Below are 15,386 nucleotides of genomic sequence, written 5' to 3'. Positions count from 1 at the left end.
TGAGTGCCCTCCTGAGCAAGTTCACCTCTGAGTCTCTCCTGCTATTTACACCTATATTATCATGAGTTCATGTATTCCCAAACTGTGCACAACTGTGTACCTCTCTCTGTGTGCACCTTTATGTAGGGGGCTTCTCTGAAGATGTTTCCCCTCACCCAGCTTCACAAGCTCCCACTGAAACAGGTTTCACACCTCTCTCGCAGCTCTGCTTCCAAATCCGTCTTCCTTCTATGCATTTAAAGTACCTGGCACTAGTGGGAGCTCAACAGATGTTAATTCTGTTCTCCACTTCTATCTGAGTAACTATGTGAGTTCGCGTCTGGGTGTCCTTCTGGCCCTCCGTGCCTGTTTCAGTTAATTGAAGCATGTTTCCTTGGTATGGACTGGCTTGCACTATTTGTCAGTACGCCCTGTGGGTTTTATTTCCCTCTCCGACAGTCCTCCTCTCAGAGAAATGTTACCCGTATTTCATACGGTATATCCCTCACTTTATACATCCATACACTACATGTCCCTAAACGGATTCCCCAGGCACCCTGGGTTATGCCATGTCTTCTCCGTCTCCCCACCCCCCACTTCTTTATTTTTATTTTTTCCCCCAACGAGAAAACGCGTTTCTGGGTTTGTACTCCAACTGCGGCATGTGTGTGTCTATATGAGTCTCAGCTGTACTGGAGTTGTGTGTGTATATACACGGCTGTCTCTTCGGAACCGGGTGCAGGGTGCGAGACGGGGGTCTCTGCCCTGGACGCGGAATATCTTCCCCCATCCTCACTCTCGATCCAAGTCCCTATCGCCGGGAGTCAGCCCGAGACACAGCGCGTCTTCTGGATACAAGGAACCTCCGGGAACCTTTCTATTCACCCCCGGGTGAGCGAAGGGTGTGTGTGGCTCCCCGGTACATGGTGTTGGTCCCTCTCCGGGAAGGCGAAGCGCCAGTGTCCCCGAATTTCTGGGAGTGCAAGGTGTGTCCCCCTACTTTACGTACGCGGAGCGTCGTGTCCCAGCCTTTGCGAGTACACGGTGTGCCCCCCTCCCCCAAGCGGTATACCTGTGTCCCCAAGTCCTTGTGAGTACAAGGTGTGTCCCACCTCCATACGCGGAACTGCTGTGTCGAGTCTCTGCGGATCTGCGGTGCCTATGTGTTACCTCCCAAACGCGGACGACTCATGCCCTCGGTACTCCGAGTTCGTTACTGGTGCGCGGCACCCGCTCCCCCTCCCCCGTCACGGACAGCGGAGTCATCTCAATTTTCTCTCTAGCGCTCCCCTCCCTCCCTCCCTCCCCGGGACAGAAAACGCCAGGAAACCCGCGGGCGCCGTCGGAAAGTCCCGCAGCGGCGGCGCAGCCCAAGGAGGGCTGCGGCTGCCTCGGCCCTGCCGCCAGGGGCCGCCCGCCTGCCCGCTTCCCAACGCCCGGGCGCCCGGCCGACCCGGGACGGCGGCGTCAGCGACCCTGCCCGGCCCTGCCCAGCCTAGCCGCCGCGGGCGCTGACGGCAGCTGAGGCTAGCCACGGCTCCGCGGTCCCGCGCGGGTTGTCCGGAGTCCCGGGTGGCGCCACCGGGAGGCGACGAGCGCCCTCTCCCTCTCGCAGCCCTGGCGGTTGGCCGACTGGCCCGCTCACCTTGTGGCTCTGGTAGGTCTCGAGCGCCCGGATCGCCGTCTCGGTGAGCTTCACATGCAGTACGGTGATGTTGTCTTGTCCCAGCCGCCCGCACGACAGCCCGTAGCGCTGCTCCTCTCGCAGGCCCGCCGCCCCCCCTGCCGCCATCTTAAACTCCCCGGGGTGCCGACGCCGACGCCGCTCGGGCTCTAGCCTCCACTGCGGCCGCGGCTGCTTGGGCTTCTGCAGCCGCCGCCACAGCTACGGCCATCCCGCTGCTGACGTACTGTCATATACTGCGCGCAGCCAGACCTCGGGCTGCCACCGCCGCCACCCGCCCCACCCTCTGGCCCCGCGCCCCGCCCCGGGCTCGTCTCATTGGCCTCGTTCCCCCTCGGAACCGCCTTCATTGGCCGCCCTCCACTCTCACGGGGGCGGGGCCCAAAGTCGCTGGAGTTCTGCTCCTGGGACGGGACGTCCGAGGTGAGAGGCTGACGTCGAAGTGACGCGCCAATTTAATCACATCTGACGTCACGTTTGGTCGTCTTGGCTCGTCGGCGGCGATTGGTCAAGATGGCTTGGGGTATCCCTTGCTAATTGGGTGTCCAGGTTGCCTGGCCGGTTACCTAGAGTCGGAGCCCCGCCCGTTGGGGGATAGTAGTGGAGAGTCGCGAGAGTAGGGGAATCTCTTCCTGCCCCGGAGGTCCTTGAAGAGGAGGACCCCCACCCCAAAAGTGTGACCAAGTAAGGACTCCATCCCCCGACGGTTGCGAAAGCTTGTGGGGCTTGGTGTGTGCGTGTGAAGGAGGGCGAAGTAGGCGAAGTCACTGGAGAGCATCTTCTCAAAACTCAGTTTAGCGCTGGTGAGCAGGTGAAATTGGGGAGAACGCTCTTCTTCATTTCACCCTAACCTTGAAATTAGGGAGTGGACCCTAGGCTTTAGGGGTTGTGCTGGAATATGTGGAGCACCTTAAGTACAACACCATGCCTAAGGCTTATGTGCCTTTGCTGTGGTGGGCACAGTACTATAGAAAATTGAGCTTCTAGGTTTTTCCCTCTTTATGCCCGGTTCTAAAGATCCCAGAGGAACATATCTCGTCTCTCTGGAGCTCGCCACCGGGACAGGGTTGTGCCTTTTATGGAATTTGGAGTATCTCCTTTCAAAGGACCATTTAAGAGTAGAACTGGGATTGACCTAAATTAAAAGAAACATCCACACCTGTCGTTCTTTGGTTCTGTTTGAGCTCTTCTCATTTTATTTGACATGGTTGTGGGAAAACCTAGCTAGGGCTTCAGCTATTGGAGGCTAAGTAGAGGAGATGAGAGTGTGAGGGTGTGCGGAGGCCGGGCATACTTTCCATTCCTCGCGATGCTCCGTGTGTAGGCGTGGCTAAAGTAGGGAGCCTAATCAAGAGCCCTCTTCAGGCTGTTTGGGTAGACTGACAGGCTTCCTGTCAGAGAGGATGAATTAACAGGGTGATTCAAAACAGCAGATAAAAACAAACCATTGAAAGGAGTGAAACCGTTAAAAGGCAGTGTAAAAAATCTACTTAAAAAAATTGAGACGCTTGTTGTTTCCCTCAGATTGAAAACCTTGTTGCGTTTTATAGGCATTCCCTAGAAAAATTAAAAGGCAGTTAAATAGTATTTCCCATCCTTTTAAATTGGATAGGGCTGTTGATTTTCCCGAAAGATCCAAGTGGGAGTTTTTCATGATTCATCCCACCCCCCCCCCACCCGTACCTGAATTAAACCCTTCTCCAGCCTACAGAATACACTGCCTCTTGGTTTGGATCCGCAAGCGTTGAATGTGTATAATATGAATTATAGAACTAATTCTCTTTCCATAGAGTATGGGTTAAGTGAAAACATCTGTATTAACTGTTGGTTACATCACAGGAGAGTATTTTAAAAATTAATTTCAATCCAGTAGAATTTGCTAGTTGTTAAGACATGATTAACACTTTATTAATTCAGTGTACTAAAGTGTAAATTATCTTGAATTCATTGACTAGAGAAATTAAGGTAATCACAAAAAATAATTTCATACTTGAATTATTCTTTGCTCATATTTGCTTTAATAGAGAAGGACTGACCACATATCTAAAAGCTTAATTATTTGGGGGGGGGGGCGGGGATCTGACCAGAATAAGTAGAACCTGTATCTCACTACTTTTCCTGTGATAGTGGGTAAATTCCTGCCCACATGTCATGTTGGTCTCTTGTTAACTCAGAACTTCTGATGACACCCAAGGGGTGGGAGAGGATCAAGGGTGGTTTTCACTGTACTTTTGAAATATCTGACCTGCAGTACCTTTGTAGTAATTGATTTTCTTTTCTCAAATGTGGTATGAAAATTTTTCTCATGTCCTATTTTAGTGAGTAACATCATCTTTCACTGGGTAATACTGGGTAATAATTATAGTGACTTACTGTTTGTTTATATTTTTCCCCCTTTGAGCTTTTCAACTAAGAAAGGGAGCAAAAATCATGTACAAAGTAATACAGTAATCTAGTATTATGTCTCTTCATTGCATAGTACACATTATGCCTACCTGAATCAGATGGGCAAGTTGTGATGCTGATAAGGGTAATTTGTTTGGAGGGGTCTGATGAAAGTTGCTCTTTGGGAAGTTTTCCAGTTTATAGATATCTTCTGTATCATTCAGAGTAAATAATTAACAAATAATTATTGAATGCCCATTAAGTGTAAAATGCTGTGGAGGATTTAAAAATTAAACTGTATAGTCTCTTATTTAAAGGAATTTTCTGTTTAAATATGGCAAATGAACCAATGCACTCTAAGCAAAGCAATTAGAGAATTAGAAAATGCTACTTTGCGTGGTGGTGGTGATTAACTCAAAAATTTAAAGAAAGGAGAAGTCTAGAGAGGTTTTGTAGAGGCGGTGGAACTTGAACATCTCTGGAGGGCTGAGTAGATTCTAGGTAAGTAGAGATGGTGTAGATGGGGAGAGACCAAATGAAAATGATTTTACTGATCATTCTAGCTGAACTCATTCATTTTATGCATGAATAAACTGAGACATTGTTTATTCAAAAGCAACCTGCCTAACCTATTACAACCAGGAGAGGTAGGTCTCAATCAGCCTTTCTAGTCACTATATACATTAAATAGCTCTTTGGAATTAATAACTGAGAAGAAATATGTCTTACATGATAATTCAGCACAAGAAAAAGGCAAAATAGAAGTAAACTGATGTAGGGCCTGCTCCATTAGTGATATCTAGGGTACAAAATGGACAAAGGACTATGAACATCAAAGTCTTCGCTGGTTTTCAAATGCCAGGCCACCCCTCATTCCTGGTTGCCACGTATTTAATGACTTTTTCACTTCTCCTTTAGAGCTGAGCTCACTAGTTCAGATACCTTCAGGGGCTCTTAGGTACCCAAAATAAATAGAACGGGTCAGAGAGTGCCACAGGGACTGAAGGTGCTGGACTGTGGTAATCTGGGGGTGTCTAAAGTGTTTAGCAGTTTCCTGGTCCAACTGATTGTTGCAAGGTGAACATGCAGGGGCCTAGTGTTGTCCAGTCTTCTAATTTTTAAAGAAAGCTGGAAATCACAGATTTTTATCTGAGCTTTCTGATTTTTACTTTTTGGCACCTACCTGAAATATGCCATAAGCATTTTGTGGACATTAAAAAAATTCTTTGGGCCTGAGTAAACCCACAGCTTTCTAGTTTTCAACCTCTGCTTTAGTGACTTCCAGTGCATAAGGCCATTCTGTCTTATACCTTAGTAGTTTTGTGAGTTTTTCTTAAAGCTATCTATAAAAAATTCCTGCTAATGTCTTAATGCATTGAAATCTGTTAGGAAAAGAGAACACAGAACCTTATAGAGTTACAGCAGAGGAGCTCTATGGAAATTCTTTTTCTACATGGAAATCCTTTCTTCTTGAAATTCTCTCTCCCTAATGTTTTCTGTCCCCACTAGATTTCACCTTGTACCATTATACTTCCAGTTCTGCACAAAAAATCTCCTCCTTTCTTTGGACACAAGTGAAGTGGAAGCTTAATGGTTTTAAAAGAAATTCGCTAAATGTTTATAGAGAATAAAAGTGAAATACCTACAAGAAGGACATTAAGTATTTGTTGCCTAAACACAGATTTTAAGCTAAACAATTATTGTATCACATATGATTATTTTTTACTCCACTCCATTTAAGTGTAAGAAATATCTCATTGTGTAACTTACCATCATAATCATCATTATTGCTAAATCTGGCTCTGAGCTCCCCATTCCACTGTGTGGTAGACAATAAATCCACAGGTGTTAATGTAGGTCCCAGAATATATGACGAAGACTGCCTTGTCTATGTCCATCACTGCTGGATAATTTATCGGAAGCTCAAGAATTTCCCTTTAGGAAGAGTTTGTGATTGGGTGTAATCTAGATAGAAGAAACCAGATGACCTGAATTGAAACTGGGCTTATATAAAAAAATGTACTGGTTTTATTTAGATTGTGTGTTTGTTTGGCAGTGGGGTTGACAGTGGCACTGATGGGGATTATGAGAAAGGAGGCTGAAACTCCCTAAGTACTGCTTGGCTTAAAACATATATGGTGATAGTCCACATGATTTCCTGGAAGGTATAGCACATCTGGGAACTTTTCTGAGACTGGTGGCTTTGGGTACCAAGTCTAGCCTTCCTCTCCAGGTGTGTACTTTCTAGAGGAGCTGTAAAGACAGTGGACTTGATTTATACTCTTCCTGGAACTGGCAGCCTCTGCCCTTCCTAATCCTGGGGGAAGCTGTACCAGCTCTAGACTTCTACCTCTACACTCTCTTACTCTCTAAAGTCTTTTCTTTCTCTTAGGACACTCTGGTTCTTTTCAAAAATTATGATTCAGTTCAGATCCCTTCTTTACTCTTGGTGGAGCTGAGTAGAGAAGGCTAGGTGGGCAGAGCTGTCACTCATTCTTTCAGATATATCAAAAACACAACTCTGACTTCCTAAGATGGCGATACTCTGTGTTCACTAACACCTCTTTGGCCTTCTTTGCCTCTTTGTTGCTTGCCTTTCCCTACTTGAAGAGCAATCTCGAGAAAGTTGTACATTCTTTAGAAGACTCAGGTTAAATTCTCCTGTACACCAAGAAAGTTCTCTCCTTCCATAATGATTGAGAATCATGTCCTGTCCATAGACTTGCACACTATAATGACCAAAGTGTCCCTTTCTTGCACATAATAATTATTTTTATGGCTTTTCAGTGTAATGAAAAGATGCTCTGAAAGGTGTCAAATAAGCTCTGAGAGGAAGAAGGGTATAAGGGTGACCTCCGTGTTGTCTTGTACTAAAAAAAAGAACACAGGTGCATCTGAATAAACTGAGGAGGTAACAAGACCAGAGGAGATAAAACACCTCTTCAGCTCTCCACTTTTAAACATGCTAATAGTGAGCCAAATGCCATCAACATTAAGAACGATACTGATAATTAATAATAGCTTATTATTTTTTTTAAGATTTTATTTTTAAGTAATCTCTACACCCAATGTGGAGCTTAAATTCACAACCCCGAGATTAAGAGCTGTACGGTCCATTGAGTGAGGCAGCCAGGGCGCCAATAACTTATTCTTGATGGAACTTTGCAGCTTAAAAGCAACAAAGCTACATTGTCTCTTTGATTTTTCTTCCTATTTTGTGAGGTAGCTGTTGTTTTATATTCATTTTACCTTTGAGGTAACTGAGATTCACAGAGACTGTGTATCAACCAGTTGGTAAGTGACAGAGCTTGGTCAGAATCTAAGATTTCCTTTTCCAAATCTAGCACTTCTGTCTTTGAACATAGCTCTAAGGTCTGAGGAATTATACTGAATGCTCAGGTTGTCACAATAAAATTAATGAAGAGAAAATGGGGGGCATCTGGGTGGCTCTGTCTCTTGAGCCTCTGACTCTTGATTTTAGCTCAGATATGGTCTCAGGCTTGTGTGATTGAGCACCGCACTGGCTCCATGCTCATTGTGGAGTCAGCTTGAGATTCTCTCTCTCCTGCTCTGCCCTACCCCTGCTCTTGTGCTCGCATGCGTGTGCGCTCTCTCTCTCTCTAAAATAAATAAATAAAATCTTTTTTTTTTTAAGATTTTATTTATTTATTTGACAGAGACAGAGATAGCCAGTGAGAGAGGGAACACAAGCAGGAGGATTGGGAGAGGAAGAAGCAGGCTCATAGCGGAGGAGCCTGATGTGGGGCTCGATCCCATAAGGCTGGGATCACGCCCTGAGCCGAAGGCAGACGCCTAACGACTGGGCCACCCAAGCGCCCCAATAAATAAAATCTTAAAAAATTTAAAAAAGAGAGAGAAAATGATTGGCTCTACCATTTTGAACTGCTTTGGTGTTGGTTTTGTTGTTGATCTTGAAAGTAAGACTAAATCATTTGAATCCCCCCCAACACAAACAGCAAACATCCTATTAAATAGTAAGATGGCAAATAAAGTGATCAGTTCATCTTTGGTTTATTATAGCTAGCATATTGACTTTACTGAGATTTATGAAAGCTATTTTTATGTCAGCATAGATAATTTGTGATATATTGGAACCTTTGGTATAACAAATATGCATAGTGTGTGGATGCCCATTTGAAAATGCTCATATTATAATTTTAAATTGCAAGGATTTACAGTTGTTATCTTTGCTTTTATTGCATGTTGCTCCTATCTATGATTTATTTGATAATGAGTCTTTGTTGAAAAGCACAATCCCCAATAACATCACTGTTCCCATGGGAAAATGATACTTTATGACCCGGTTTCTAGAACATATTATGGCAAAAAGTACTGAATAAATGTATCACACATGTGAACATAGAAGGCTTTTGTGTTTCTACTTATAGAAATAGAATTGCCACTGCCTTGATTCCATTTTGTTTTCAATCAAGTATCATATTTGTCATCTTTGATCTTTTGATCTGTTATGGCCTATATTTTGGGAGCTTTCACTGTTGTGTTGGATTTTGGAAATTTAAGAGTCAACATGACCCTTATAGGTTAAATAATTTACAGAATTAGAAACAAAGCACTATGGTCTAATATAGAATGCAAGATATGAGGATAAGGAATATTAGAGAAAAGTACTGTACAGGCACTAATTCAGTGGTGTAGGAAGTTCTGGACTGCTAGAACATATTCAGCTGAGGGTGTTGGGAAAAGCTTCATGGGAGAGTTAGCTCTGGGATATCAAGTGTTTGTAGATGTGATAATGAGAGTATTGGAACAATCTAAATTTAGTGATCCTAAGAGCGCTGGTTTGCTATCACATGGTGTTTTGGCAAAAGACTGTAATCTGGTTTAACTGGTTTATGAAGCACATGAAGGTGGTTGTAATAGAGATAGAAAGATAGGTTGAAGACAGATTGTGAAGAGATCTTTGAATATTGGATTAAGGAGTATGGCCCTTTATCTGTGAGCAGTGGGGAACCATTGGAGGCTTTGACTAGGAAGTGACATACACTAATCCTCATGTTAGGATTATCCAGATGATAGCAGTATAGGTAATGGAATGGAATGGGGGAATACTAGAAAGAGGAAGCTGAATTAGGAGGTAAAAGGTAATGAGGCCTGTGCTAGCATATTGATAAAGGGAACAGAGAAGAAGAGAAGGATATGAAAGACCCTCTGAAGGCAGAGTTGACTGATTTGACAGCTTTATTTGGGTATGAGAGGTAAGTGAGCATGAGGAACCAAAAGTAAGTACTAGCTTCAAGTTTGTTTGTTTGAAGATAGTATTGATATAAAAAGACATAAGGAAACCATAGGGGGTAGCTGGTTTAGGTTAGAGGTAGTGGTTCAATATATGAGTGAAAATGTTCAGGCGTTTGGAATCGTGGGCTTTAGGCCTCAGACTCAATCCCATTGAAATAACAGTAAGAGTCATAGAACTGGACACGTTTTCTGAGGGAGATTTTGAGGAAAGAGGAGGAGAAGCGAAAGAACTAGGGAGTTTACCCAAACCACACCCACCGTAAGGGCTGTACGCCTCTTTCCCATTGAGAATCATGGCTATGGTAGGCCACTGTTCCTGACAGGAGTATTTTATATCTGAGCTATGTATGTAACTCTATAGATATTTCCAAGATTTTCCCAATAGTAACATCATTCTCAGTCCCTTGCCTTCGAAAGTATTTTGGAGTGGGAGAAAAAGGGGGTGGAAAATTAACAATTGTTTCTTAGGCATTGCGTTTGTTCAGTGTACACCCATGAAGATGTGTTGACCTTGCACATTTTATCCGTTGGCTATGTTATGACAGAAAGTAGATGCTGCAGGCAATAACGGGAGAGCCTGAAGACACTTTGATCTGAAATGTACAGGAAACACAAGATTATTGGGGAGAGGATAAGCAGGGAGACCAATGATCACAGGTGACTCTATATCATTTGGAAATAATGAACAGTGTGAAGCTAGAGTGATAATGTGCAAAAAGAATTTACTAAGAGATCATTGCTGTTGGTAGTAGCCACATACTCATTGAATAAATTTCACTGGGTGTACATTGGTACTTAAAGTGATAATGCCCCCCTTTAAGTTGTTGTAGCAAGTTAATTTTAATGATAATTTACTAACAAATGTTTTTGGTTTGTGTTTGTGATCCTGAAAGCAGGGCCATTAAAACTGAGAATAAGGCGAGTTGCTCTCTTTCTGATTCTGTTCTAATCTTTACCTTGAATAAATTACTTCTTTTATGTGTAAAATGATTTTAGGTGATTTAAATGCTCTAGGTATTTGAATTGTGATTTTTCTTCAATATATCTCAATTGAGCCAACATAAAAAAATGTAAAAAGTATAAGGTATAATATGATTTACTTGCCAAAGTCTCTAACAGAGATATTCACATTTCTTAAAAACAAGAACTGTCCAGAATGTTAATGATTTTTATAACTCTGACTCCTGGTGAAAATACCGATACTGGAGTCAGCGGATTGTATTAAACTTCAATAGTATAGAAAGCCAAGCAGCATGATTTAGCTTTGTCAAATGTTGACAAATTGTGCATGGAGGAAGATGTCTGTCCTATGTAATCTTGATTTGATTAGTATCCGTGCCTGAATTTTTTTATGTTCCAGAATCTTCAAAAAAAAAAGTTTTTATTTTGTGATTTTAAAGTTAGCCTCTTTTTTTTTTACATACTCACTGTAAGCATATAGGTTTGAACAGATCGATTGATGCTATTTTTGAATATTTGCCCAAACAGAAACATGCCATTGGTAATTTACTTTTAAAAAAGAAAATTTGGGGGCATCTGGGTGGCTCAGTTGGTTAAGCGTCCACCTTCAACTCAGGTCATGATCTCAGGGACCTGGGATGGAGCCCCGCATCAGGCTCTCTGCTCAGTGGGGAGTCTGCTTCTTCCTGTCACTCTCAACTCTGTGCTCTCTCTCTCTCTCAAAAAAAACTTTAAAAAAAATGGAAAATTTGAGGGTCTTTTTGGTTTGCAATGACAATTATTCCTGAAAGTTTACTGTTAAATATTCAAGTGTTAGCTCAGAATAAACTCTTTAAAATTTATTTTAATTTACATACAGTAAAATTTTTGTTTGTTTTATGCATTTGACAATTAGGGCAGTTCTATCACCCCCAGAAAACTCCTTCATTTTTTTTAATTTTATTTTTTAATTAAAAAAATTCTTTTTAAAGATTTTATTTGTCAGAGAAAGAGAGCACAAGCAGGAGGAGCGGCAGGCAGAAGGAGAAGCAGACTCCCTGCTGAGCAAGGGCCCTGATGCGGAACTTGATCCCAGGTCCCAGCCCAGAGCCGAAGCCAGGCGCTTAACTGACGGAGCCACCCAGGTGTCCCTCTCCTTGACTCTTGACTTCTAACAACCACTGATGTGTTTTCTATCCCTATGGGTTTTGCTTCTCTAGAACATCATATAAATGGAATCATACAGATGCAGCCTTTTTGGTTTGGCTTCTTTCACTTAGCATAATGCATTTGAGGTTCAGCCATGTTGTTGCATGTATCTGTAGTTTGTTCCTTTTTATTGCTGAATGATATTTCATTCTATGGATGCTCCACAATGTGTTTAGCCACCAGTTGAAGAACGTTTGCATTGTATCCAGTTTTTGGTGCTTCTGAATAAAGCTGCTATAAGCATTCACAAATGGTTTTTATGTCAACAGAAGTCTTATTTCTCTTGGGCAAATACCTAAGAGTGGAATTAACTGCCTATAGGGAGTGTACATTTAATGTCATAATAAACTGCCAAACTATTTTCCTGAAGTGTCAGTACCATTTTGCAGTTGAGAGTTCAGGTTTCTCTGCATACTAACCAGCACTTCATATTGTTAGTCTTTTTGTTTTTCATTTTAGTCATTCTACAGGGTGCATATTAGTATCACATTGTGGTTTAATTTGAATTTCCCTAATGACTAATGATGTAGAGTATCTTTCCATGTGCGTATTTGCCATCCTCATATCTTCTTTGCTGAATTGTCTTTTCAGATTTTTGGTCCATTTAAAAAATCTGGTTGTTTTCATATTGTTGAGGTTTGAAAATTCCTTATATAATCTGGATGTAAGTTCTTTGTCAGATACGTGATTTGCAAATGTTTTGCTCCACTCTGGCATATTTTAAGTTCTGTTATAGTGTCTTATGCAGAGCAAAATATGTCTTTTATAGGGCAAAAACATTTTTAATATTGACGAGGTCCAGTTTATCAGTTTCTTATGGATAGTACTTTTGGTGTTATATCTAAGAACTTTGCCTAGCTAAAACTCACAAAAATTTTTGCATATGTTTTCCCTAAATGTTTTACAGTTTTACATATCCATTCAAGTCTGTGACCCATTTTGAGGTAATCTTGGTGTAAAATGTGAAGTATATGTCTAGGTCCTTTTTTTTGCATATAGATATGTACAAAAGTTGGTGTTTTCTCCATTGAATTGCTTTGCATCTGTGTCAAAATTAATTGATCATAGTATTTATGTGGTTATATTTCTGGACTCTATTCTTTAGTGATCTGTGTGTCTATCCTTTTGCTGATATCACATGATGTCATTATTGTAGCTTTATAGAATTAACTTTCAGACCTCTCTGTTGGAAAGAAACAAGTCTAATTCCTTTGCAATTTTCTTCCAAGCAAATGAATCACTTCTCAACAATTTTAATGTTTTCTTCTTCATTCAGTTTATATATTGATTATAAATTCAGAATAGGCTATTCTGAATAAGAATATTCAGTCACACTTCTTATATTCCTTCCCTGGATAGAAAAAGACCCCTGTGAACTATGGCATTCAGTTGGGGCTTTCTCCACATCACAATCAAAATGCAAAAATTTGGGGCGCCTGGGTGGCTCAGTTAGTTAAGTGTCTGACTCTTGATTTCAGCTCAGGTCATGATCTCAGGGTCCTAAGATCAAGCTCCACGTTAAGATTCTCTCTCTCCCTCTCCTTCTCTGCCTCCCTGCCTTTTCTCTCTCTCTCTCTTTCAGATAAATAAATAAAGCAAAAATTTTTAAAAGCACCATTTTCTAAGCTGCCCATCTGTAGAAGTTCCCCTGATGGGTTTCCCCTCCTTTAGACCCCACCACCCAGCCTGAGCTGCCTGGATACCCTAACACCTATTGATAACTAGCTTCCTCTCTGGTGGAGTGGCAGTTGGTGGAAACCAGCTGTTATGATTCATCCCATTTAAGATTTCTGCCTTTTGAGAAGTGACACTGATAGAGCCAGGCTGAATGGTGTCTGATTGGGAGAATTTTATGAAAGAGGTTTGATTTCTAGTGACTCAGCAATTGAACGTTTTAACAGGTACGTTCCAGGTTCCAGAGTATGTATGAGCTTAGTTATATAGATAAATGTTGTTTTCATCGAGTGTTTGTACTGGCTGTTATTTCTTCCTGAAAAACAAACAGCCATGGAAACTTCTGTAAAAAAAGGTTCTTGTATTACCAATTCTTTAATAGTTTTATAACCTTTTAGATTTCTGATATTCTCTAAAAGGCAAAAAATTCTCTGCCCAAGGTCTTGCTTGTTACATTTTGGATTTGGTGAAAGAATTCTCAGGTGTCTAAGGGGATAACCTCACATACCATAAGGACATGACATGGCTTTTCTCTTGGAGTGCTGGAGCCAATTTTGTCCCTCCTCACTTTTTTTGGTCATTTTGTTAGCTCAGGTGAACTTACGAATATTATTTAGAAGCAGAATATTTGTTAGGAGGTTGAAGAAATTTGCAACCATAGGGACAAGTTTTAGTGCTAGTCAGTCAGTAAATACACTGAAAAGAACAATATAAGAAAAATACATTGCAAAATATTGATAAGGGAAAAGGGCACTGGGTTTTATGTTACCCAAAATTAACATCATCCTTACTTCTGGGAATATGAGAGAGCATCATGATGAAAGAGAATGACAGTCATTAATTTGGGGCCATACCTTTGTGGTACGAGTCCTGTGCAGGGTGTGGGAAAGAGAGCCTGTTACTGCAGCCTCGTACAGGATGTGCAGATTTCTGTAGCAGTGCTGTATAGCATCTGTGCTACATGCTGAATCATGCCCCTAAATATGAGAAAGTCAAATCGTGGCTGGAATTTTTCTAAGTGCTGTTTTACTATAGTTAAAGTCATGCTAGAAGTTCAACATTTTATCACATTTGGTAGTAACAAGTGATTTTTAGCTTTGGATTGGTGATACCCTAGGGCAGAAGTTCTCAAACTTTAGTGTACATAAGAATCCCCTTGGGAACTTGTTAAAATTTAGGTCCCTGGGCACTAGCCCTCAAAAGGTTTGAATTATTACGTCTGGGGATTGGCCAAGAATCTGCATTTTAACAACAACCTCACTCTGTTTGGCATCCTGAGTCATCTCTCGGGAAGTTGCAAAATTCTCCTAGGAAAAACTAGTTCCTCAACTGATTTTTTTTTTTTTTTTTTTTTGAGTAGCTTGAACTCACGACCCTGGATCAAGACTTAAGCTGAGATCAAGACTCAGCTGCTTAACTGACCGAGCCACCTAGGTTTCCCCTCAACTGAATTTTTAAAATGCTATTTCACTTAGCACAGTAGGTGTTATGAAACTTAATCATTGAGCTTCAGAGTTCCAAAGAGGTTAGCAATTACTAGTTTAGATTCCCCAGGTGTAAACTAAGTAAGATATAACATGCAATGAGCAGTATACATAGACTTAAGTTAGATTTCTTTCAATTAGAAATTATTAGTTACACAATTTCCATTTCCAGGTCATCTGTGCTTCCACAGATGGTATTAGATAAGGAAGGTAGACCAAGCATAGATACCTAGGGAATTTCACAAGGTTCTTTATAATCATTTATTGCCTACTGTGCCCTTAATGATGTTTCTCGGGATCCCATTAAATTAGCTGTGAATATACTAATTGGTCCCTTGATAATAGCCAGGGGGTGTCAAACCCTGTCCCTCTACCCCATTCTGGTCATGTTGGAGACAAGATAGAAATTGTTGCCTGTGTAAGGTACGTTTTTTTCTTGGGACAAGGCACCTGTGAGCCAAAGGAAATTTCTTAAAATACAGCAGGAATCCCTAGAGAATCCTCCTCCAATTCAGATAGGCACTTATGACCTACTTTTAAAAGTAATTTGAAAATTCCATCAAACGTAAGAATCAAACTCCAGATTCTCTACCAGGTATTCTCTAGACCTAGCATGGCATCATTTCCATCTGTTCATACCAACAGAGTAAATATAGCTTGGACAGGGTTTTTCCCTTCCTTTGTTGATATTTAGGTAAAATAGAGCGTTTCTAGTTTCTGGACTCAAAGCAACTGTACAAATGAATACAATGTGA

General features: G+C 41.6%; 1 protein-coding gene and 1 long non-coding RNA gene across 7 annotated transcripts in view; one reads left to right on the top strand and one right to left on the bottom strand.

The window, feature by feature from the left end:
- ELL2 (elongation factor for RNA polymerase II 2) overlaps positions 1 to 1,936 on the bottom strand; it is a 70,352-nt gene extending 68,416 nt beyond the window's left edge. Inside the window, exon 1 of the mRNA XM_045796450.2 lies at positions 1,625 to 1,936. Within this exon, the coding sequence (XP_045652406.1) occupies positions 1,625 to 1,771 (147 nt within the window). The 5' untranslated portion in view covers positions 1,772 to 1,936. The remainder of the gene's footprint in view (positions 1 to 1,624) is intronic.
- LOC148110039 (uncharacterized) overlaps positions 1,300 to 15,386 on the top strand; it is a 322,676-nt gene continuing 308,589 nt past the window's right edge. For 5 of the 6 annotated variants that reach the window (XR_015724384.1, XR_015724387.1, XR_015724385.1 and 2 more), the window contains exon 1: positions 2,078 to 2,347. This is a non-coding gene — a long non-coding RNA (uncharacterized LOC148110039). Of the gene's footprint in view, positions 1,637 to 2,077; positions 2,348 to 15,386 lie in introns of those variants that run through there. The other variant, XR_015724383.1, reaches the window with a different exon arrangement.

Source organism: Ursus americanus, chromosome 5, assembly GCF_024610735.1.
Source record: "Ursus americanus isolate L20-20 chromosome 5, mUrsAme1.1.p, whole genome shotgun sequence".
Classification (NCBI taxonomy): domain Eukaryota; kingdom Metazoa; phylum Chordata; class Mammalia; order Carnivora; family Ursidae; genus Ursus; species Ursus americanus.
The sequence above is the reverse complement of the archived record's forward strand: the minus strand, read 5'-3'. Positions and strand labels throughout refer to the sequence as shown.